The sequence below is a fragment of the Cryptotermes secundus genome, unplaced genomic scaffold (genome assembly GCF_002891405.2).
Source record: "Cryptotermes secundus unplaced genomic scaffold, Csec_1.0 scaffold218, whole genome shotgun sequence".
NCBI classification, from domain to species: Eukaryota; Metazoa; Arthropoda; class Insecta; order Blattodea; family Kalotermitidae; genus Cryptotermes; species Cryptotermes secundus.
In genome coordinates this window covers 293,187-319,476 of record NW_019733320.1, presented here as the reverse complement: position 1 = coordinate 319,476, position 26,290 = coordinate 293,187, and the positions used below count along the sequence as shown (strand labels likewise).

Sequence of the window (26,290 nt, the reverse complement as noted above, 5' to 3'; positions counted from 1 at the left end):
TTTGATGGGATGAGAATTGGCAGGGGAATCCAAAGTACTCTGAGAGAATGTACAGCACTTTGCCTATCACAAATCCAACATGAATTGGGCTGCCATGGTCAGAAACCATCGACTACCTGAGCTGTGGCACAGAATGAGGGAGCAGGTTACTCTGAAATGTTAGTACCAACTTACAAAATGACATGGCTTCATATCCCAGAAGACCATAGCTTAATCATCCTGGTGATCCTAGTAACATTTTTTCTCCCTTCTGTTCCAGTTTCAATAGTGTCAGGGCTCTCCATCCTCTCCCCATCCATGTCTATCCGTGTCTCCAAGCTCAGGCCGAGGAAGCAACGTCTGAAGATATGCTGACTGCTGCAATTTAGTGGTAAGCTTTATTTTGCTTTCAAAGGTGGACATATCTTTGTTCCAACTACATACCATCAGTGAGCAGGGACAGCACAATCGATATAGTGATTCATTACAGGCTGGATGCCTGAGGAGTTAATCCTGGAAGGGGCAAGATTTTATTTTCTCCAAACTGTTCAGACCAGTTCTGGGGCGCCCCCAGTAGGTGCTGGTGGGCTGTTTCCCAGGGTGTGCTGAGGTCAATACATAGATCTGTATGTATCCACTCCCCCATATGTCTTCATGGTGTAGTGCTTAATTAGTTAAGTGAAGGGACAGCTTACCTCTTTTACATAGCATCGTTTGCATTACTGGTCCCAATTTGCCTGCCAGAGATATTTATTATGGTTCACATTACTGGGCTGTCTTTCAGAGGAATGACTCTGAGACCAACCCAACCTCCTATCCAGTAGGTACTAGGCGTTCCCTTGGGGTAAACCAGCTGAGGTTAAGAATATATGGAGCTACACCTCAATATCTTGATGTGGTGCTCGAGTAATTAAGCATAGGGATAACTATAACATGAAGCATGTATAACTAAAACTGCATCTCAAATGTAACAGAAATCACAGGTGAGGTCCAACAGTTTTGACAGCAACTGACAAACAACGAAGGGGGATAATCTATACGATACGAAACGTGTTAAGATCGTGTTTGGAGGTTAAGACAGTACTTCGGGTTATGTCATATTAACGATTTATTTTATCATTCACTTCTTACCTGCTATTCATTTACTTTGTAGTCTTCCAGTTGAATTGAATTGAATTTATTTACCTTCCGTAAATCCAGTACAGGTGAGACACCATAGGATATGGAACAAGTCAAGTTAGAATACATAGTATCTATACAATAATACAGTAATATTGCAATTAAATGAGGTAAACTTATAATACTTATAATACACATTAAACAATGATCAAGAAATTTATCAAAATTTATCATGGACTAAAATAAAATAAAATTTCCATTAAGACGTTCATGCATTACTCATTCCATTAATCAAGTGCGTCAAATTAAAATGCATATAAAAGAGACAGAAACCGTGGATGTAAAATGCAGACTTGTTTGGTGCACGTAATATGACAGCCTATTTGCTTTCTTAAGTGTAACATACGTAGAGTCAGTTAATTAGAGAAGGTAACATGAGCCTCTTTCCAGTTAAGAGACTTAATTACGGGTTTCCATAATCTTAGCCGCAGCAGGCATGATCCGTTACCATGACTGTAGAATAGTAAGCATAGATCGTATAGATCATATAGATCATCTATATCACTGGGATATCACGTACGGCTTAGAATTCCAAAAAATGCGCGAAATTAGTAGCGTTGTTCGTCTCTTGATGTTGGCCGATGTTGGCTACCCTGAAGTTAACTGTGATCAGTGCCGTCAGGTGATTGCCTGAGTTGGAATACGCGGTATTCCCAACAGAACAACAGAAGATGGCAAACGGTGCCGATACTAGGTATGATGTGAGTGCCGACATAGACTGGTTTGATCGATACAACACGAAGGGGAATTTTGACATGGATGCATGTTTCAACGCATTTGATAAGGATGGGTAAGGAAGTGAAAAAGCTACTTTTACAGAAATCTGTACTCTTTGGGATATGATTTAATCACTTATCTTTATCACCCACCCGCGCTGTAACGCAAGAGGTACAGTTGTAGCAACAATTTTTGTATGCACGTAATGTGTGAAGTTTCGTAAGGAATACGAAACTAATAATAAAATTAATGAATCTGTTACATTACCAGCAACTTTACGTGCAGAACGATACTTGAACAGCATACAGTAGTGCTAGGGTCTAGATTTTAATAATATCCAGTGTAAGTGTTGAGTATTTTTACTGGGAAATGTAGAACAAATTCCGTGGCTTGTAGTCCGCAAGCGAATTATACCGACCGAGCGCCCGCCACTTGTCGGCGAAGTTAGTATCGTCAGTATTATTGGCAGTGTAACTAAAACCACAGGTTGCTGTATAGTCTGAGTTACTGACAGTTCATTATGTAAACCACAAATAAATACAAATTATATTATCATTATCGACCATGTAAATAAAAATGCTTTCCATTTTATTTCTGTATTACGATACATTGCATTTCACAGCAATTTCACGTTTGTGTTTTCAGTGATGGATACTTGAATTTAAATGAGTTTCACACCATTTGTCGAGCATTGTTTCGAAATGACAAAGGAAAGATATATTCTCTGGAGCCAAAGAAGCTGCAAGACATATTATCAGTTTTTGACAAAAAGAAGGTATGAATTTATTTCATATGTTTGGAATAATGTGGAATAAACAAGTTTCTCTCATGCATTTGGTTTATTTATTTGTTTCTTTTTCATTCATCTTTAGGATGGACTAATAGACAGGGAAGAGTTTGCATTCTGCTGGAACAATTGGATAAAAAAGGTAAGACAGTGCTTAAAAAATTGTAATACATTTTGATTTTCTATGTTAAAGTAACATGGATTGAGGTTTGAATTTGCTGTTACAATCATTTTCGTTGTGGGAAATACAGTTTTGGATAAAAATTTTAATTTAAATGTATAAAATGTAGACAAATTGGAAATGTATTCCCCCTGAATTGTAACATGTGTCATACTTTTATTTTCCATCAAGAGATTTAGAATTGAAGAGTTACACAGCAAATCAGAGCTGATGTGCAATTTATGCTACAATGTTACTTTTTTTTTTTATTATTATTTTTTGAGCTAATGGCCTCAGAGCTGGTGGGCATCATAAAATATGTCAGTATGTTAAGAAAAGAAAAAAACTGCTTTCTTTCACATGTTTTAACTAAATGTTGTGGTTGAGTGTTGAATGCTCCTGCTTTATATCTGGGAAGTCCCAGGTTGATAATTTTCCCAAACACCTGCTCTACTCTCTGAGGTTCTTCAAAGTTCCCTTAAGTCTTTCATGTAAACGCTGGGTTAGTAACTCAAATTAGGCCACAGCTGATTACTTCCACATTTGTTTCAATTCATCATTTACTAATCTCATTCTGTGCTACATAATCAGAGGTGTTGAAAGCGCTGTTGAAAAAATCATAAATAAATAAATACATGGTAACTCAGTCAGTATAGCACTGGGCTATGAAATGGACAGCCAGGGTTAAATTCCTGGCAGGGACAAGACATTTTCGCTTTTCTTCAGGGTGCACACTGGCCTGGTGGCACAGCCAGGCTTCATGCAATGGGTACCAGGGTCTCCTTTCTCAGAGGTAAAGCAGCTGGGGCATAAAGCTGACCACTCATTTCCCTCTAATAACAGGTCAAGAAAGGTGGAGCTATACCTCCACTCTTCCATATGTCTTGATACTGTGGTGCTTAATTAATTAAACACAGGGACATTTTCACCTTTATATCTTTCCCAGTTCACCAGTCATAATCATCCTCTGTTATTATTCGCATGTAACCATATGCAGTTTTTCTTTTTCTTTTTTCTGTGGCGCTACAGCCCCAATTTGGGCCTAGGTCTATCTCCATGAAACTCTCCGTTTCACTTCGGTTTACTAGATCTTACACATGCGGTAGGACTCCTTGGGCGAGTGATCAGCTCGTCGCAAGGCCTCTACCTGTAGACAAACACAGAAAAACGCACACAAACCTTTATGCCCTGAGTGGGATTCGAACCCACGATCCCTGCTTCCGAGCGAGCGAAGACAGTGCACACCTTAGACCGCTCGGCTACCGTGACCGGCAACCATATGCAGTTAGCAGCATTAATTAAAATAATATCCCTGTGAACTGTGATTGTATTGGTACACTGGGGCCTAAGAACACATGACTGTGTAAACCAGGCCAAAATTCCATTCCAACAGGTTGACACAATTGTAAAGTGTGTCAGTTCAAGAGGTACATAGCTCCAATACTGGCAATGACATCTTTCCTGGCTGGTGATTTTCTACAAGAAAATTCCAGGATAGTAGCTTAAGAGTGGATCACAACCGCTTCCTCTCTTCGAGCTGATCCTTCATGATTTCCTGTAGTTCCACTGATTGAATTTCCAGACTCTTTACACAGACACCAGCATGAGATTGCAGACATCTTAGTCTCCAAGGGAAACTTGAGGTACCCCTCTTCAATGGTGATTTTATTCTTATATCACATCATGTTCATTCTGCATTTAGATGTATTAGAATCCACAAAGTTTTATATTTTATTTAAACCTTCTTTAATTTGTAAAAAAAAAATGCAAAAGAAAGTTGTGAAGACGATTTTTCAGCACTTTGAACCGTTGTTCATGAGAGAGAGAGAGACCATGTTTGTGCTCCCTTCGTTTGTACTCACTAGTTAAGTGTATGTCCCTTGTTTATAAGTTGACGGCGTTACATTTTATATGTATAGTGAAGCTGAAAATGTAAAGTCCCTGTGCTTAACTAAGTAAGCACTACACCATGAAGGTGTAGGGGGGAGTGGATGTATAGACCCACGTTTTCTTGACCTCAGCACTAGTTGGAAGTGAGTGGTCAGCTTCACGCCCCGGCCGCTTTACCCCCGGGGAAAGAGCCCCCGATACCCATTGGATAAGAGGTTGAGTGGACCCCAGAGCCGGTCTGAACGATATGGAAAAGTGAAAATTCTTGACTCCATCGGGACTCGAACTCCAAACCCTCGATAATCCAGCCAGTAGCTAGTCGCCATTCCTACTGTACCCCGGCACATTTTTATACACATAATACACTCGAGAAACGCGGTGTTTGCGTTACATAATGCAGCCAAGCCGGATTGCCTAATTATCCCAGCTCAGTAGGCGCATTAGAGACACGTTTGCACCCCTATAAATTGAAACCCTTCTTTATTTACACAGCCATTAAACTCATCCTACCGAAGAAAGCCTTGGCAAGTATAGCCCATACGTATATCAGTGTACTGTGTGAAGTTATTGTGACGTATATGGGGTCCCGTGACTAATAATGACGGGTTCTGGATTAGATGATAGGATTTATTGGACCTTCTTTACAATCACAACCAATTAAAACAGCTCAAATCAGTGACTGTCAAATACTGCGAATAATTATGCGTTTGTTGGCACGAAATGTGTAAAGTGGATGCGTAATAAGGACGTCAGGTTTACTTATGCATCCGCATTTTCATCTGAAAGACCGTTTAATGGATTTCGAAGAAATTTGTTTTGAAGAACCACAGAACTACGTCCAATGAATGTAATTCTAGTCTGTATCTATCACCTATAGACCTTTTTTTTTATTATTGCTAGTGGGGTGGGACTGTCTGTATCTATCACCTATAGACCTTTTTTTTTTATTGCTAGTGGGGTGGTTCTAAGTCCCTTGTACTGCGGCCACTTCTGGCCTATTGTACCAGCCCCAGATGATAGGTGAGGGTGATTGTGGAGCAATTGATGGAATGAAGATTGGCAGGGGAAACCGAAGTACTCTGAGAAAACCTGCCCCAGCGCCACTTTGTCCACCACAAATCCCACTTGACCAGACCCGGGATCGAACCCGGGTCGCCGCGGTGGGAAGCCAGTGACTAACCGCTTGAGCTATTGCGCAGCCCCCACACCTATAGACCTTTGTTTACATTAAACTGAAATATAATTGTGTAAAACCGATGCTCATGCAAACAAGAGTGAAGGTGTACCGCAAACTAGATTAGCCTGCGCATTTGATTGGTGATTTCACAACGACGAGGACTGATATTGCGTTGGATTTGAGGTACTGAAAGCGGTGCCTATGAAGAGTATGGTCCCCGCTGTTGTATCGCTGTGTATTTCGAAGAAAGCCTGACGTTCCAGAGGTGTATATCGCCTCCATTGCGGAGAAATGCTCCAAGCAAGAAGCTTGCAACAGAAGACATATAGTAATCCGCGCTTTGCTTCCCGCATGATGGAGGCAGTACGTTGCACTGAAACGTGACCACCTACCAGACTACATGCTGTCATAACCCAGAAGATCACAATATGATTATTCTACACATGTTTTTAAGATGCATGTCTTGTTATTTTTCGTACCTTATCTTTGGTTGCAGAGTTTTTCATACCTCCGAAGAAGCTACATTAACTTTTTGTATTTCTTATATTTCGAAAACCGTTTTGAAATTAAAGCTGTAATTGTCGAGTTTTTCCACCATGGATATTTTATTTTGAGAAAAAAAAAGAAGTAGTGTTTGATTTGACCTTCCTCTAAACAAGTAATTGTATCCCTGTAACGGGCCGTGGAGGCCCATGGTGTTGTGAGATGTTGAGGTTCCCACATTTTCTAGACAGTCTGCTCATAGATGGCGGTAAGGTTGTCAGCATTACGCGGCGGCCGCCGCCCTTTACCCCCAAGAATATTCCTGGTACTCATTTATGTTAGAGGCTGAGTCGACCCCAGGGCCATAGTGCGCCTGGAAGGTTTATGTCAATTGAAAAAATCCGGTGACTTCGGGATTCGATCCCGCGACCTTCCGGCTTGTAGTATTGTGCCTCAAGCAACTACGCTACCGCGTGCCCCTTGACCTTTCTGTACTGTATGTATATGTGTGTGTTCCTGCGATTTTGCATCCCTTATTTGCTTGAAGTTCATTTTCAGCAGGTAAGTCTGCTCTTCAAAAACTGACCTTATAAGCCCTTTGAAGCAAAAAATTAATCAAAAAAATATTCAACAATTCGGGTTTGTCTGACAGAAACGCTATTACGCCATTACTGAAATCAGTTGGTTGATCGTGTTTTGGGAATTAAGCTCTGCTTATTCAGAGACTCGTATGAGGCCGGTGGCACACATCACGTGATGTTAGTGACTATAGACGGGATTTAGATTGGTAATCCGATATATTGAGCTCTTACAACTCGTAACTGCAATTAAATATTATGCTCTCACTGTTGTACACACTTCACAAATCGCTATAGGACACACAAGGTCTTCTCAGTCCGTTACGATCTTCAGTAACCTTTTGTTTGGTAGCGGCTTCCAATGACAGACGTTTCCTGTGGGTTTCCGAACTGCCCCCGGCCTCAGTTACCAGCTTCTAACAGCAACAGCTCACAACTACCGAACCGTCGCAGTTCTCCAACCAACTTACCAATCGACCAACGGCTCACGGCCTGCATCCCCGCCAACTCGGTCTCTTATATAGGTCCGGCACGGACCGCACAGAAAACGCCGCTTCCTTAGTTGCAGTGCACTTGTTTCCTCGAAATCATGCTTATTTCGCGGTCGTTGCCTAGCATCGGGTCTACATGTCACCATATAGTTACCATTATACTTTAAAGGATTAAACAAAGTAGGCAATTTTAGGAGAGGAATGCAAACATTTTATATTAATTTGCCTCAAACTACGTAAGTTAGCTGTTGACACATGTTTAAGTATCTCTCTGTTGTATAATGACAGTATAATGTTAAAGTAGATGTTAGTGTAATAGGGCGCTAGGTTTTGGACTGGATTCATCTGGCTGAGGATAAGAAAGCCTGGATGGATCTTCGGGTTCCTTAAAAGGGATAGAATTGCTTGAGTCGCTGAGCCACCTTTGGTTTCTCAAGAAGGACACTGTTCCACGGAGTTTGTTATTTAGTCGAATGTCCGTATAATAAAGCACGTGCAAAAGGAGCAGAACGGCACTTCAGTCCAGCTCGCTGGTGATCTCATTTTTATTGCAGAGATATACTTTGAAGGTCAGATACCTGCAACGACTGCAGTGCCCCTATTTCGGGTGTCGCAGTACAGTTAAGAGGGAATTGCCAAATTTCCGCATTTCATGCTTAGCACTGAGAACGGGCGGTTGTTTGTACCAGGCGCTAAATGCAAGCAGACATGCAGATGTCTATCGACCCGCCTCGAGCCTGGCCTCTCATATCACACCTGACCACCGTGCTATTCTGCCTCTCGACAGCCAATCTATTACGTGAACTTCGTGCTATTTTTGGCACCAACTTTTTAAATGTCGCATAGTACTCTATTGCGTTCTAATGTTAGATACGTCTAGAAAGTTCTCTTTTGTATTTTCGCCACTTATTGATTACGTACTTGGCCAGAGTATTTTATAGCAGTATTTGTAATAACGTGTTACTTTCATGCCTTCTGCGCAGTTAATTTGTACTTCGTGTTGTCCGAATGAGTTTGTGGTAGAAAACTGTTGTTTTTGTTTATATTGTTTGCAGGCTTTTGATGCCGCGGAGTAGCTTCTGTAATGGAATTAACCCTGCGTCATTCCCCCACGATGCATTATCGCTTCTATTAATTATGAGCAGAAACCTGTCCTGAAGTAGAAGGCAAACCTGTCTCTATGCGTAATTAAGAACCACGCCATAAAGACGCGGGAAGGGGGATGGCGGTATAGCTCCATACTTTTCTTGAGTCCCTCGAAGCCGATGCCAGGGCAGTTCCTTCGGCCACGACCGCTTCCTTCCTCACGCTTTCCTGTTGATTGTTCGCTATCTCCCTGCTATTCGACGCTGTAGCATCTGAGACACGGCGTCGTTAATTAACTGACCCATTCTTAATCTCGGCACTAGATGGAGGTGTGTGTGTGTGTGGTTCCCCCCCCCCCTTGACACTACAGCTCCAGTGGGCCTAGGCCTACCTCCATGAACTTCTCCGTTCACTTCGGTTTTTCTAGATCTCACACATTCGGTAGGACTCTATGGGCGGGTGATCAGCTCGTCGCAAGGCCTCTACCTGTACACAAACACAGAAAAACGCACACAAACATCCATGCCCTGAGTGGGATTCGAACCCACGATCCCGTTTTCCAAGCGAGTGAAAACAGTACATGCCTTAGACCGCTCGGCTACCGTGACCGGCGATGGAGGGGATTGGTCACCTTTATTATCCCATCCGATTTACCTCCGGGGAAGGAACCCTGGTACTAATTGGGTAAGAGGCCAAGTGGGCCCCAGAAGTGGTCTGGACACTGAGTAGAAAAAGGATACCTTTGCTCTGGGGCGGAAATTGGAACTCCCAATTCCCCGGTCTTCAGTCCGTAGCCTAGTATGGTGACTGCTGTCCACTCTGGAAATGCACTTGCATTTTTCAGGGCATGTGGTTCCCGCTGGTCCTTTTGGGTCCCTTTTCGTTTACCCATCCCGGTCCACAAGCGTACATATTCTACACTATGAAAACCAAAATGCTTAGAGCCGGTGTAGCTTAGTGTAGTGACTAGGCCTCTGGCTGGGTAATATGGGTTCGGTTCTCGCTGAGATCAATTTTTTTGCCGCAGCTTCTAGACCGGCTCTAGGGTCCACCTAGCCTCATATCCAGTAGCTACCCTGGGGATAGAGCTCTCATGTCTAATGCCGAGGTTAAGATCGCGTAAAGCCAGACTTCAACCTCCTCCCCCCCGTATATTTCTTCGTGGGCCAATACGTAATTAAGCAGAGGGACAATTTTCCCTTCGTCGAAGAAATGAGCAGTTTTTAGGATTCGTTTCTGATGACCCTTTTACAATATCTCTCTTTTCGTTGCTGCAGGCTGACCTTCGTGCGAGGACACGTGACAACAGGTTTTGTGCATCGTTTTTTCATAAAGCTGTGGTGTGTCCTTGCAATGTTCAGAGTACAGGAGTGGCCAAAAGTCTGCGGTATTCTATGAATATCGGTTAGTGTTTTAGTGTTTGTTTATGGGGTCACACGGTAGCGTAGTTGATTGAGGCACTATGCTACAAGCCGGAAGGTCTCGGGTTCGATTCCAGATGAGGTCACTGGATTTGTCAGTTGACCTAATCCTTCCATCCGCACTATGGCCCTAGGGTCGACTGAGCATCTAACAGAAATGAGTACCAGGAATCTTCCTAGGGATAAAAGGCGGCTGGTGTGTAAGGCTGACAACCTCACCGCCACCTGTGAGCCGACTGTGTAGAAAGCGTGGGAGCCTCTATGCCTCACAAACCTGTGGGCCTCCATTGCCTGTTACGGGGATAGCATCACCTTTACCTAGTGTTTGTTTATATACATTTTCATGAAACAGCAGCAAATGTATCAGCCTGCGTCTGATACGTTCGAAGTTGTTTGGCAGAAACGTATATGAACAATAACCCAACAGGATTTTCGAACATCGCAATGGAGACAGTAGTAGGCCTACTTCTGCTTTTGTATTCCAGAGGTTCTGGGTTCAAATCTCGGTCCAGAGACTGGCTCTTTTGCCTGAGGTTTTACATGGCTTTTCTTGATCACTTCAGGCAAATAAATGCTGATACAGTACATCACACAAGTCACAGCCATTTCTCTCCACATCATTTCCAGTTCATTATTCAGGAATCCTATTAATTGACACTGTATGATCCGAGAAATGGAATAAGCCAATAATGAAATGTCTCTTCAGGTGAATACTGGGACAGAAATCTTGAAATAGTCTACAACTTCCCTTTTCCAAACTGTTACACATTCACCATCCTGGATCTCAGATTTTCGCTCTGCTGCCTCTCTAGATGAAATATCGCTGTTAAGTAACTAAAGAATTGAAACATTACTCTTTTCTGGGACTTGAAGGGAGGTTACTCTTCTTTGTCAAAGGTGGTAGCATCAGATTTGCCAGAAACGCTGGTAATGATTACCATGCTACACACTGTCGTGTTCAAAAAGATAGTAACCCCTTCTACCCTGAAGATGGAAGCCACATGTTCTTCTGAAATGTTAGTAACGATCTTTGGGCCTACACGGCATCACATCGAAAGAGACAGTAACCACTTCTACCCTGAAGATGGAAGCCACATGTTCTTCTGAAATGTTAGTAACGATCTTTGGGCCTACACAGCATCACATCCAAAAAGATAGTAACCACTTTTACCTGAAGATGGAGGCAGCATACTCCTCTGTAATGTTAGTAATGATTTTCCTTGCTTTGCCATGTCACATCACAGATTACAGTAACTTTCATAGTCATTGCTGTGAGAACCTCACGTCATGCAATTCAAGAATCGATTATAGACAGACAAACAGATATAGTAGGAGCTTTTTCATCTAAAATGTATTTCCCATGTTAGGGAGAGATCTAAGGTTCATTCCTCCCTGTTTACCTTTCTACCTCTGACCTATTTCCTGCAAAATGTGTTCTTGTCATGTCAGACAATCAGGGAGTGTTTCAGAATCGGTTGCAGCTGTTCTGTTCTCATGTCTTTCCCATCTGCCATTATCAAAGCAGAAAGAGCATGTTCTATAGAATGTGTTTTGTAAGATGAATGAATGAAACTTCCTGATAATTTTTCAGATTGTCCGTCCGGTGAGTGTGTTTCTAGTTGTGGATGTTCAAAATGATTTCATATCTGGAACATTGAATATCAGCCAGTGTTCTGCAAGGCAAAATGGTGCAGAGGTAAGTAAAAAGGAAACAAGAAAACGTAGCCAGCTTAGAGGTTTGAAAAGCGTTTCAGTTCCAAGGCTTATTTCATGGTAGTGCTAGCACCTTTCTTTGTCTTGTGAAATACAAGAAAAGTACAGTGTTTTAGAAAGACTAATTTGAAAATTTCAAATAAAATAAAATAGTCTACTCAGAAACAATTGTGCTGCCTATTTAATATTTTTATGTTCTGTTAGTAGAAAAATAAGATCCCCCCCCCCATCCAAAATCACATCATATTGCTGGCAACTTTATTCATAGAAAAAGCACTGTTCAGTATAACTCAAAAAGATAGTTTTCTTTGAATCAATCATAATGGCGTAATGGCTACCAATCTTACTTCATATCATGAGGTCTCAGGCACTAATCTGAGCCCAGAAGCTGAGTTTTCTTTATGTTTCTCTCAGTAATTCCATCCAAATTTAAGAATAATACCGTGAAATAGGCCTTGACTAATTACTTGCAATTCCTTTCCTATTCACCATATATCTTGTTTTATTCTTACTATCACAATTGATATGATGTCATTAAATGACCTATAAATGTTAAACCATCTCTGCAGTTCTAAATTGTATTCATTACCATTTTATGAAGTCCCCCCCCTCCAGTCAGGATTTTTTTTTATTGCTAGTGGGGTGGGACTAAGTCCCTTGGACTGCGGCCACTTGTGGCCTATTGTACCAGCCCCAGATGATAGGTGAGGGTGATTGTGGAGCAATTGGCGGAATGAAGATTGGCAGGGGAAACCGAAGCACTCAAAGAAAACATGCCCCAGGAATGTTACTGCCTTGTATATTTCTGCTTTCATTTAGTTTGTCAAATACGTGGATCAGCTGTATTTTGAAAGTGCAACCTTCTAGCTTTACAATCCAGAAGATCATAACTCTTTGTAGTTACTGGTGTGACAACCTGAAATCCAACCTAAATTTTTGAAGATTACTCTCTCCTGAATTGTGATCTCATACAGTTCTGTAGAAGTTTACCAGTGGTCCTTAGCATTTAAATGTTCTGTCAGACTACTTAACATTGTATCCCAGAAGGCAGTAAGTAGTACACTTCATAGTCATGGGCACAAGAACCTCAGGTTTCACAGTAAAATTGTTTGTTCTTCATAAAGCCATCAGTAGACAGAGGCGGATTCATTGTGTGATATTTTTACTAGAAATTATCCAATTCAGGCAACAGTGTTATCCAATGGGTAGCACCAGTTCAGTGGTACCTGCTGTTAGAAGTTCAATAACACCCAGAAATGTGTGCCTGAAAAGTTCTGAAAGCAAAATCTAATTGAATAAATAATATATGAGTTTTAAACAGATAAGTTATTGATACTCAACAATGAATATGTTTTAGTGTATAGAACAGCGAATATGAGGAGTGACAGTGTATAGGTAATCTTTTTACAGAAAGTGATCTTAAGTGACAGTAATTTCAAATAACTAATAAACGTGTTTAGAAAAGGTTGGGAGAGGTGCAGACCTTCTGTTAATAGATGGATTAACACCACTTGTCATGCTTTAATGATCACAAATTAAATCGTTAAATCTTACAGAGTTTGTTACATATTAAAATATATATTATATATGCTAGTGGATGTGTGAAGTGTAAACAACTTCATGACATGCTGCGACTCAAATATATCAATAAAATTGATTATCTGTCTGGGATGTGTTGCTTAATTGTGTTAATAGTGCAGCTGCCTGGGCAGTTGAAGGTCATGGGTCATGTCTGTAATCCATAAATCAATATTCATCACTTGAATTGATATAGTTATGCATTGCTTATTGCTTGGAGTCTTTCATGGTTGGTTATAACTGGAAGAGATAAAGAATATTGAGAAATGACTTTGTGTGTTTTCACTTTGTGGAGACTCTTTACAGTTTCAGGGATGTAGGGGAATTTTGTTGTAAATGCTCTTAACAATGGATTTATTAATTAACAAGTAGAAGTACTTGGTTTTTGCCCAGGATATGATTGCTTTCCATTGGTATATCACAATATGTAGTAAAGGTAAAGTTGTCCTTGTGCTTAACTAATTAAGCATTGTGCCATGAAGGCGTATGGGGGAGTGGTTGTATAGATCCACATTTTCATAACCTCAGCACTAGTTGTAGGTGAGTGGTCAGATTCACACCCCAGCTGCTCTACTGCCAGGGAAAGAGCCCTCAGTACCCATTGGATAGGAGGTTGAGTGGACCCCAGAGCTGGTCTGGATGATGTAGAGAAAATTCTTACTCTACTGGGACTCAAACTCCGACCCCTCAGTCATCCAGCCCATAGCCAGTTGCTGTACTGGCTGTGCTGCCCTGGCTTCTCACAGTATGTGGTACATACAGTTTTAAAGGAGTACTAACATTCACTTTAAGAAATTAAAGTTTGTTTTTGTAATTAAAGGTTCCTGTATATATCACACTGAATGGGCTGTAGCTATAACATTCTTGACTTTTTTTTTTTTGAAGTACTTAGTTTGTGTTTTGTCTGGGATGTTGGTTATCCTGAGTGAGGTTTTCTGTCATTTTCCTCAGTCCCTCAAACCATGTGCTGGAATAGTACCTCAATTAGGCCATGACTGCTCCCTTTCAGATCTTTTCCAAATTGTCATTCATCTATCATCCAGTTGATGTTATATATTCTGGTTACTGAAAGTGTCATTAAACAACCCACAAATAAAGCTTGTGTAACATTTACTTGACATTCAGAAAGGTTGTATTTTGTATTTATTGGTTTTATATGATTCTTTAAATAAAATGTAATTATTTCCGTAACAGCTTTCACAGATTGGTCTTTGTAATGGAATGCAGTGAGTTTTCTGTGAGGTAGGAGAGAAATTTGTAAATATTATTTAGATGATGGGGGCTATGTGGTAGCATAGTTGGTTGAGAGGCTATGCTACAAGCTGGAAGGTCGCGGGTTCAAGTCCCGATGAGGTCATCGGATTTTTTCAGTTTACCTAATCCTTCCAGCCACACTGTGGCCCTGGGGTCGACTCAGCCTCTAACAGAAATGAGTACTAGGAATTAACTAAATAATTTTCCTGGGGAGTAAAGTGCGGCTGGCATGTAAAGCTGACAACCTTACCACCATCTTTGAGCCGACTGTCTAGATAATGTGGGACCCTCAACATTTCATAACCCTATGGGCCTTCATGGCCTCTTAAAGGGATAGCTTTACTTACTTTACTTATTTAGATGATCATCATCCTTCAGAGGGTTAAATGGGTCCCTTGTTACTGCAGTATCATGTATCCTTAATTTATGGATTGAAGAGATCCCCCCTAGGTACAAAGTATGATGGCCACTGTGCTGAATAAACACCTGTGAACAGCCAAAAAGGAATACTCATCCAGTGTACATGGCTGGGTTAGCTGCCCTTTATTGTAAAAGAATGACACAAGAAATTATTTTCACCTGTCAACGTATTTTCTCTCATGCCACATAATTTATAATGCAAAGAAGTCTTTGTTTTTATCTGGTAACATGTTGAAGGGCTTTGTATTTTATTGCAGGTTGTTGAACCAATAAACAAACTTCTTGAGACCGTGAAGTTTGATACAGTCTTCTACTCTTTGGACTGGCATCCTAGTGACCATGTCTCGTTCATCGACAATCTTCCACAGCGTAAAGTGCATTCATCCAGTCCAGTAAGTTTTACCAGCAGGGGCTAGGTTGTAGAGACTCTTCAAGTTGAAGGAAGTGGACGTCTAAATTGATGGAGTCAAGATTGAAAGTAATAACAAACATTGAAATGTATGCATAGCATTATAATTGTTGTGCATTCAGTCAGATGAAAGCTCTTACAGTGGAACCTCATTTACCGAGCATAATTCGTTCCTGAACCCTACTCGTAATGCGAAACAATTTTTCCCACATAAATTAACGTAAATATGATAATTCATTCCATGCCGAAAAAAATACTCAAAAAATTTATGTATAACGTTTATTCAAAGAAAATTATATATACATTGTTAAGGAACGTGAATCATCTTCATCTTTTCTTCTATGTGGAATGAACCAACCTGGAATGCGAATTCGATTTGCAGAAAACAAAAAAAAATCGAAATAATTAGTTTATTATTTATGATACATATCTAATTCTTTTTTACTAGAAAGCTGTCTAGAGACATCTTTTTTTGCAGACGCTTCAAAATTTGGTGAAAATGCAACACAGCATTATCATTAAATAAATTTGTAGCGCGCATAGCCACTGCCTTATTAGGGTGATGCTTCTCAATGTACGATGCAACAGTTTCCCATGCTTTCAGCATTTCTCTTATTGCGCCAGAAGATTGTTGCTTTGCTGTTACCTCCTCCTCCTCCTTCTTGAGGATAGTGCAAATCGTTGATGTAGACCTATTTATTGTATGTGCATGCTAGATCAGCCACGCTCACACCTCATTCTCGCTTTTCAATGATTTTACGTTTCATTTCTACGGTTATTTTTATTCTCTTACGGCTGTCTGTTTGCAGCTGTTTCTTCGGGGACATATTTGCAAGGGTTATTAAACTTTGCACAAAAAATCACAAATAATATGTCTGAACACAAGTTTGGGAAAATGTGTGATCACAAGCGACACTAAGATGCTAGCAGAACAAGTGCTAAACACAGACTGATGTAGCAAGCGCACAATCCGGGACTTCCCCTCTCGTCACTCGTTATGCGAAACGTCACTCATTAAGCGAGTCTTTTTTTACAATTTGTTTTGCTTGTTATGTGAATTACTTGTTATGAGAGGTGCTTGTTAAGAGAGGTTCCACTGCATTTGAGCTCCTTTTGTACCATCTAACCAGGGGCCCAACAGTGTTGGAATTTATTCATATCCTCTCTGCTAGAAGATGGAAATGGATCCAGTTTCTGAAATGTTATGATTTTTGTATTAAAAACTAAGATGATGGAAAAAGTCCAAATGGGAGGCCTTAAATGTTGTGTCACACCATTGTTTAATAAATTAAACTTATTTTAATTCTTGTAACCTGATTCCATTGCTCACTTCTTTGACAGGTGAGTGCTGAAGAAGCTAGAACATATGACACAGTCATCTTTGAAGGTCCACCGCTCATGAAGCAGAGACTGTGGCCAAGACATTGTGTACAGGACTCCTGGGGAGCGGAATTACATAAGGATCTCAAGGTAAGTTTTTTGCTGAATTATTGGTACCAGTTGCCATTACCTGCTAGTGATGTGCAAAATCTTCCTGATGATGTCAGTCCAAGAAAACATCAGCCCTGTTCAGAATGAACTCCCTCTAATTTATGCTACCATTATATTCATGAGATCCATTTTAATATTGTTACAAGATGATAGAGTATAATAATGGGTGCACTTTTAACCATTTCATCTTCATGATGCAAATATTTTCACATTTTCTAAGTTCTCCTGGCAGATCTTCATGTGGTTATTTGTCGAGCAGTGTTTTAAAATTCCCCATTTGTCTCCAAGGTGAGAAGCTGTAAAAATCCAAAGCCACTGTCATCTCTTGGCTTTGTTTTAGAATTACTCGTGATGAAGTACCACCAAGTATATTAAGAAAACTTAACGTCAATATTTGATTTTTATTTATTTGTTTTTAACTGCAGAATTTTCCTACCTGACAGGGTTGCTGCAGCATGTACATGTTTGGCTGTGAAATGATTGACGCAGTGAACAATGTTAAAATGTATAAGAATATATATATTTTATGCACCTTGAAGATTGTTTCATTTTGGGATGTGATGCCAGATATTCACTAACATCTTAGAATAATGTAAACCAGCTTGTTACTTGCTTGGCATACGCTTTGACCTGGAAGGTGGAGGGAGTACGTTCTTCTGAAATATCAGTGCACTTGTACCAGGCTGCATGGCATCACTTCCTGGACGGTAATAACTTTAATAGTTACCATTGTGAGGGCATCAGTACTAACGTGTGTACCTTCTCAGGTAGTTAAATTAGCAAGTGACTTGTGGGCTGGAACACTCATTTTGGATATTTTGGAAGTCACAGTTTTTGTTTTGTTTTGTTGACCATGTATAGACAGATTCTGAAGCCCACCTGCCACCTAATGAAAGGGTACCATGTGCTCTTTCCCCAGGAACAAAGTTAGCTGGAGCATGAAACTGACCACTTGCCTGTTTCTTGTGCCAAGACTGGGAATGCATGGAGCTTTATCACCACCTTGGCATGGTGCTTAGGTTCAGCGGCACCTTCACTTGTACCTGTCCCTAATCAGAATTTGTTATCTTTTCAAAAACAGTCAGCATTGTTCCATTTTCTCATAATCTTTAATTAAAATTATGTATTAAATATTTCTTGCATTTTCTATGCTAAAAATTAGCCCCAAATTTTGAAATTATCTGATATTTTTGTAAGACAATAAACTTTCTATTATCTGGCACGTATGGGGAACGGGAGTGCAGTTACAATAATCTGTGGATTGCGTAGGAAAACTCTGTACGAAACCCAGTCTGCACATGACTTTCACCTTTTTCCAGCACTTTAATTCCCACCTCTTGAAGCAACACGTCTTTGCTTTGGTTCTTGCAGAGTCTCTCTTAAGAAGAGATAGAGTGTGTTTATGGGTCAAAGATATTGGTGATATTGTATGTGATCACAAATTTGACTATGCTCTGCTGTAATCATGCATCAATGTGTCTGTAATGGCACCTGCATGAAGGAGAATGGTGGGCAGTACAGCTAGTGGTGGCTGGGTAACTATCACATGATGTGTGAATATATGCTCATCACAGATTTGTTCTGAAATAACTATATAAAATGGTAGTTTTTATTTTAAGTTTTGCCAGTTGAGAATTTCTGGTTCCTTGGGCACAGGATAACTGGGAATTTACTATACTTTCCTTTTATGTATATCCGAGCTTGATGTTGCAGATTGTGGACAACTCCATCAAGATATACAAGGGAACAAACCCTGAAGTGGATTCGTACTCTGTTTTTTGGGACAATAAGAAACTTACAGATACTACGCTGGTGTCACAGCTCCAAGAAAAAAATGCAACAGATATCTACATCTGTGGATTGGCGTATGATGTTTGTGTCGGTAGGTTCCAGTGCAGTGAGGATATCTCGATGTTAACATTCGTGGCTCAGACCATTTGCTGTTTCAGTGGTATGGCAATACAGCACAGTTTTTGCTCTGAGATGCTAGGGGCATTATTGCTCCATCCTGACTCATTGCACCTCTACACTTGTCTGATTTTTGTACACAACACACTTGAAGCTTCTGCCAGCCACAGTAGTTAAGATTACGGTATTCTGGAACGTGATTTTGTGTAGTTCTGTAGATAGGTGTAAATATTTCACAGGAAACCTTTGCCTTCATCTGCAGGGTAGAAGGAGGTTCCACCAAGGCGTTGGTACCTATCAAATGGGCTACATTTCATCACATGCCAGAAGATCATAATGTTGAACATGTATGGTATTCATCAGTTTGACTGTAAATATTACATTTTCTTTTTTAGGAGCTACTGCAGCCGATGCTTTGGCAATTGGTTACCGGACTATACTTATTGATGACTGTAGCCGTGGGGTTGACCTAAAGGATATTGAAAAAACCAAGAACACGGTCACAAGTAACAATGGTGTTATTGTTGACTCTTCTCAGGTAGGCCTTTTAACACCATGCCGTGTAACATATTATACGAGACTGCCTTCCATGTAATAGATTTGTGCCCTCTGTCTCAATGTAGACTGTCTGCAGTGACCTTGTGTAGTTTATGGCTTATATCTTATACAATATATGGAATTGAATGATGTGATTATTGGTGAATAATGAATTGGAAAGAATATAGAAGAAGGTGGCCATAGTCTAATTAGAGATACTGTCCTGACATTTGCCTGAAGGAACTGAGGAAAACCTCAAGCTACCTGGTGAATTAGTCAGGTCTTGAATCAGGCATCTCTTGAGCACAAACCAGAAATATCAGTGCTTGAGCTGACTTGCTTTCAAGATTTTTCAATGTCACATGCAGAAGGAATCTCTTTTTACTGGTATATGAACCTTCATTTAATGTGTATTCATATGAAACAAGAAGGTGCCATGTAAGATCTTATTTTAGATGAACCTCCTTTTATTTCTAAATTTGTATAATATGAACATATGAACCATCTGACCAATTAATTTTCTTACTGTAAAATGTTGTATTAGCCATTAATGGTATTTGTGCTCAAAGTTTATTCTTTGATAAGGCACATACACATTTTTATTCACTGGAAAGTCACACAATGTTATATCATTGTACAGGCACGTTCTGTAATGTGTCTTTGTACAGGCATGTTCTGTAATGTGGTGTCACTGTATTTTGGCCCTGGACACCAAGTATCCTGACTGAGGTTTCTTTCATGTTTTCTCTCAGTCCCTCCAGGCAGATGCTGGGGTAATACCTCAAATTAAGCCTTTCAAATTTATTATTCACTGATCTTCCTACAGTTCAGAGGTATAAAACCTGAGCACTGACGATGGTGTAAAGGAATGTATAACTAAATAAATAAAGTAAAGTCACCAAATTTGGTGTGTTCTACTCTACATTTCCCGATTCAGGAAGCATTATTATTTATTGTTCTTTAATTGTTTACATAACTGTTTATACTCAGAAATATGCTAGTGTGGTCATTGTTTCAACATATGACTTGAGGTTATCACAGCAGTGGCTGTGAAGAGCTCTACTGTAATATAATGCCTTGTAGTCTGTTGAAAATCAATTGACATTTCAGAGGAACATGTTACCTCCATCCTCGGGACTCCTTGGCATTATATCCCAGAAGACAGAACTCTTCATTGCAATATTTTTGAATTTATAGGCTTCTGTTTCTCTGACCCCACACTCAGAGACATTATAATGGATTCCAGTGATTATATGATCAGTAGTAATTGATACAGTTGGTGACTTTCTGGACATTATGTTGCTGTCCTCTGGATATATATATATATATATGTAGAATGGTATTTTATGAGTAAAGTATTCATATTTAATCCTATGAAATTATTGGATACAACTGGATAGAAAGGTAATAAATAGATTAAATACAAATGCATAATTTTCCTGCTTTGTAATTAACTATTATTATTGATTCCATGAGCATCATGCCAAAGAAGTTTTCATCCATTTGTGAAAGAGGCTCCTATAATAGGATTATTATACAGAGCTGGATTAGCTCTTTCTAACAGACCTAACTGAGCGGGTACCTCCCCACAGTTTAGCTCAGGACAGAAAAAGATCGAGTTTCTGAAATACAGTATTCTATTCAGAATACCAATTGACGGATTCGAGAAATCCATTAATTCAGAATGTAGTATATTATTGTCAGCAGCCTATGGAAGTGAAACTTTGCCTATGGAGCAGTTGGTGGAATGATAATTGGCAGGGGAAACTGAAGTACTTGGAGAAAACCCACCCCAGTGCCTCTTTGTCACCACATGACTAGACCCAGGATTGAACCCAGGCTACCACAGTGGGAAGGTCATGAACAACTGCCTGAGCTGTGACACAGGCACTTTGGTTGTTTTGGGCATGTACTTTACAGGCATTGTGCCACAATGATTGCGACACAAATATTGCTCTTTTAAATCTTATCGCTGCCACCAATTGTTCTGCCGTAAGGGGGCGTATTTAGTAATTACCAAGAAAACAGTAGTTCACAGTAGTCTACTCTCTGTCGGCTCCTGTCACTCAGGAGCCTCACCCCTTCCTCCAGCTTATTCTTCCTGTGCTGACTGTTGTTGTTCCCTGGTTCCAAGCTCACAGTTCCCATGAGACGCAGGGTAATGCAGGAGCGGTAAAGGGAAGGAGCCTAGTGGGTTGTACCAATGAAGTTCTCTACATTTCCATCCTACTCTATTCTTCTAGTACCTACATACATACACATATATACGGTAAATAATGCTGACTGCTGTCGGGTCGCACAAGGTTCACATATGTTCGTTATCCCTCCTGTACTGACACACGGTACTCTAGCCTGTTCTGTTGCTCATGTTAGTTCACTGGGGATGCACTTTAATAATATCACGCTTTTTTTGATGGTTAATATGAGTAGTTCGACTTACTTGAGGAAGAGATGCAGATGATCATCGCCAACCACCACTTTGTCGGTGCCATGACAGACATAGCCTCCGGCTACACTCCTTGAACTGATTGTTTGATTAGCCTTGAATATTTTCCATTTCGCTACTTCTGTACTCTGGACTTGGTGGCTCATCAACTTCTGGGAGGGTGAGCTCCCGCCCCTTTCTGACGCTATTACTAAGGGTGGCTAGTGCTCATTGGATAATTACTTCTCATGGCAACGAATCCTATTCTGCCAGCCTCTCTCTACTCAGCATTCCTAATTCTCCCAGTTTCTTTTACCTCTATGCGTGCTTGCTTCTGCATTGTCAGCGCAGCTGTGCTGAGCTAAAGCATTCCCTTGTGCTCTTTTCCCTTCCGCATTTCACTAACACGGACCTTGTGTCAGCATAAAACCTTTTTAACAATCCAAAAACATACTGTCTGTGCCCCCATATTACATTTGTAAATTTGGGGCATAACGGGCATTATCATATACTTGTAATTAATGTAGCAAAAACATTTGACTTCTGGGCCTTTTGTATGATTTTGACATGAACATTGATGTATATGCCAGCAAATTGGTTATTGTACACTGTTTATTTTTTACTTAAATTTTACAATCACTTTTGTAGGTGAAGGCTATGGTTGAGGGCCGTGATAGAAGACCTGAACTGGGCTACAAGCTGGCTATGGAGCTCAAGAGCATCATGTCTGACAAATCTAAGTAGAAATTGAGTAGCTGCAAGTGAGAGCGCTTAGTACTTCACTACCTTTTCAGATTTCTCCAACATAGTGCTTTACACATTATGCTTTGATATGTGTTTCCTGTTGAGAATAGTGAAATTTTTGCAGTTCCTTTAGGTACATGATGCACCAGACTTGGGCTTTGTGTTCAGGTAGAGAAAAATGCCTCACCTTTGATAACCAGACTGGAGATTGCATTCTGGTTTTCACTCAACAGCGTGAAGATGCTCTATGATCAGCCATCAGAAATTTGTCTGGAAACAGCATAGTATATTAGCATTTTCTATGCTAGACTGAAGTCTTTAAATTGTGGTCACTTGCCATCCATCACTGATGAGAAGATAAGACAGTTGGAGAGTAGAACTGGTTGATTTCAACTGTTCTCCTTTCATTTAGGGATGCATTTAGCTCCAGTGTACCAACGGGAATTTTAATAATCATTAAAAATCAGGCTGATATTTTAATCTTGTACAGTACATGTAAGCAGGCCTTCATAATTGTCTCACCTTCTCCTCTTTGGAGGATAGTACATGATTGTGTAACAGCATTCACAGTATTAGTCCTACCTGACATGTTACAGGTATTAAAATGTAAAATATTTTTACCTTTTTAGAGGCCTCCTTTTTAATGTCTTCTTCCACTTGGTTAATATAATTTTGAAGGGATCGTAATAGATCTCACCTTTCAGCATGTTCTAATATCTTTTGTAGTATTATACAAAACTGCCATTGACTAAATTTGTAACTGTGTAATTTTGTCTTCATTTTGTGTACTACTGACAAAGGTGTAACAGAAATCTGTCTCATGAAACACATTTCATCTGATATGATGGTGTATAATGTATTATGTAAACAGTCATTTGTTTAAGCTTAAAGTCGTGTGGGTTGTGATGCTGTGTAGTACCATAGGTAGGTAGGTACCAACTTAGTGCCTTCAGCTCCTATTATACCTTGAGGATGGAGGCAACCAGTTCCTCTGAAATGTTGGAACCTATACCATATTAAACAGTATCACTTCTCAGAAGACTGTAATCCAAATATTAACTGATTGAGAATGAGAAGTGTCATATACTCAGTCAGTTGTACTCCACCAGTACACCCTTCCTGCTTTTCACTTCTGACTTCTCTCTGCACATGCTGAATATATATATATACTTGAAGGTTTATTCTTCATATGATTTTCGAAATTCATTGGAATCAGGTTGTTAGTTTTATTCACTTGATTAGCACAAAAGGAAGAATTAAAAAAAAATTAATTGATTGAACCAGTTAACTCTAATGGCTTATTTATTATGCCATTTAAATTCATAGATAAAATATTGAACTACAAGCCCATTAAGTTCATTCTGTTTTGAAATGCTGATTTATAGTTCACAGCTATCATAGAGTGCCTGCAAACTGATCAGCTGCCCAGGTGGAAGAGATCATCACTCCTCTTGTCTATTCAGGCCATGGAGATTAGGAATCAACAGGCCTGTTTCCTGAAACATTCAAACATAACACTTTCCCATATTACAGCTGGTGCTGGAAATGTGTTATGCCTGTATTCCAGGCCCCCCTCCATAAGAAGTTTACATTCATGCATTGAAGTTTTTTTTAAACTTGGAACCCCAGTCTCCTGTGCAAGGCATTTGCTTGCTTCTGCCTGGCCAGTATTGTATAAGTAATAAGAATGTCTACACTGCATAAGTACTTAAACTTTTTGTGTCTCTGTAGATGTCTGTACTCTGCATGTACTTCTGAATATCAGTATAGACTGCACTGTCTTGCAGTAAAGTAGATGAGTGCTTTACAAGTCCATGTACAGGGTCAAAGTTGTTTGAAATTTATATTCTATTTTCCCACAGCTCATGCAGCTTTCAGGTTGTTAATATATGTAACTTCGAATGTAGTATGTTATAGTGGTACATTGTTATTCTGTAATTGTTCATAAATTAGCAAAGATTTTCTGAAGAAGTGGTGAATCTACTGGAAATGCAGTTCTGGGCTCACATTTTACAAGGCAGTAAAACATCAGTTTCACTTTTTTTAAATCTACTATATGAATTTATTTTTTAACTTGTAATTTTCTGAAGAATTAGGGACAGCATTCTTTTTTATTTAGTTAGGGAATCTTCCTCTTTTCCATGTTTGAAAATGTTGCAAGATTAATTATTATTACCTCAGTTCTCTTTTGTGAAATACAAGAGTGAAACAATTCATATGTGGGGTGTTCAATAAGTAACATCTAAGGATGTGTTACTCTTCAACATGTATATCCAGTGTAACAGGGAATAATGGACAAACATTCTGGTTCTGTAAATATTTCTAGAACAATGGAGACATTTGTCCCAGCAGTACACACATGTTTGAATCCATCAGAGAAGAAAGGCCCAGTGTTTGCACCCACTGGTCTTTAACCTTGTTATCCTGTCACAGACTTTCTGTGTCGGTGTTGTCCCAAAATGTTGTCTACAGCAGCTTACACATAGACTGCTGGGAATATCTAATCTGTCCACCACTTAGCTGTGACATCACACTTAACAGTTTCCATTTCTTTTTTGGGTTGCTGAAGAAGCAGTTTGAAGGAAAATGCTTCTGACATGATGATGAAATTAAACTGAGGTGTGTCAGTGCAAACACTGACCCTTTATTTCTTCTACATGGGAATTGAATGTGTGGTATATTGCTGGAACAAATACCTCAGTTGGTCTTGTTATTACATTGAGAAAAAGAGAACTTGTGTGTTACTCCTTGTTGCAAGTTGTAAACATATCAATTATATCCAGTAGTGATTCAGGGGTTAAATATGTTGGTTCCAGGGTCCACAATTTACTTATTTTGCCACTTCTTATGTTTTAATAATCATACAAATTAAAGCTCTTTATTTATATTTAAATATTATAGTGCAGGTCAGAGATTGTAATTATACTGTGACCTCTGGAAAGTTCTGTTTTCAGTAAAATAGCAATAGCAGCTTTGAATTGAGCTGTTAACCCTGTAAAGCACAGTGGTAACTGTATGTACCACCTGCTTTAACATGAAGAACTCTGCGATCTGCCCATAGACTGCATGCATGGGTTTCACATGATTTTCAGAATAAACGGCTTTAACCATTTGGTGTTTGTAATGGAAGCACAAAGTGTTTTCTATGAGGGAGGAACTGAATTATTATTATTTTGATGAAAATGTTTTAGAGAATTGGTGTTATGCTCTTGTATTTTTGCCTAGTCACTTGTTTGAGTGAATTAAATGTTTGGGGGTAATAAAATGAGCAGTACTTAAATGCATATTTGCTCAGTTGCCTTTGACATGTAAAGCAGACATATTTAATACATTTTTTAGACTGCTTTTTATTCTGACTGACTCTGTGTGTACTTTGCATTGTAAATTTTATGACAGTACTAAATGAGGAACTGATCTGTTGTGAAATGATTTTGAGAATCCATAAAATGCAGTGAACAGTGGTAATGGTAAAGTTAAGAAGAAAAACAGAATAAGTTTTAACTTGGATAAGGAACTGAAACCAGAAATTCTTAATGCACCTTTTGATTTCAAAAAAAATTCCAACTCATTGGATAATAAATCAATTTTCTTCTGAAATGTCTTTAAGATCTATTTTTCTTTCTTCAGATTTTTTTTTTTTTGTAAAATTTCTTGCATTTCTCTAGAAAGATGTATTTTGTGAACCATTGAAATATGTCTATATTACTCGTGCTATATATTTGACACTAAGTAACATGGCAAATACTGGCAACTGATAATACAGGATGGGGCGCAGAAACTTCCTTTTTTTGAAGGCGAATAAAAGAAAAATTATTGCTGATAGACAAAATTTATGTTTAGCTAATGAAAGAACATACTTTAAA

The 26,290-nt window shown here is 39.5% G+C and overlaps 1 protein-coding gene across 1 annotated transcript; it reads left to right on the top strand.

The window, feature by feature from the left end:
• Positions 1-1,798: 1,798 nt before the first annotated feature.
• Positions 1,799-26,267, top strand: LOC111867916 (nicotinamidase). Its single transcript, XM_023858137.2, has 9 exons — positions 1,799-1,948; positions 2,521-2,650; positions 2,748-2,804; positions 11,540-11,644; positions 15,171-15,305; positions 16,664-16,792; positions 18,527-18,695; positions 19,117-19,259; positions 22,332-26,267. The coding sequence occupies exons 1-9, from the start codon at positions 1,830-1,832 to the stop codon at positions 22,425-22,427; spliced, it is 1,083 nt and encodes a 360-aa protein (XP_023713905.1). The 5' UTR covers positions 1,799-1,829; the 3' UTR covers positions 22,428-26,267.
• Positions 26,268-26,290: the final 23 nt, after the last annotated feature.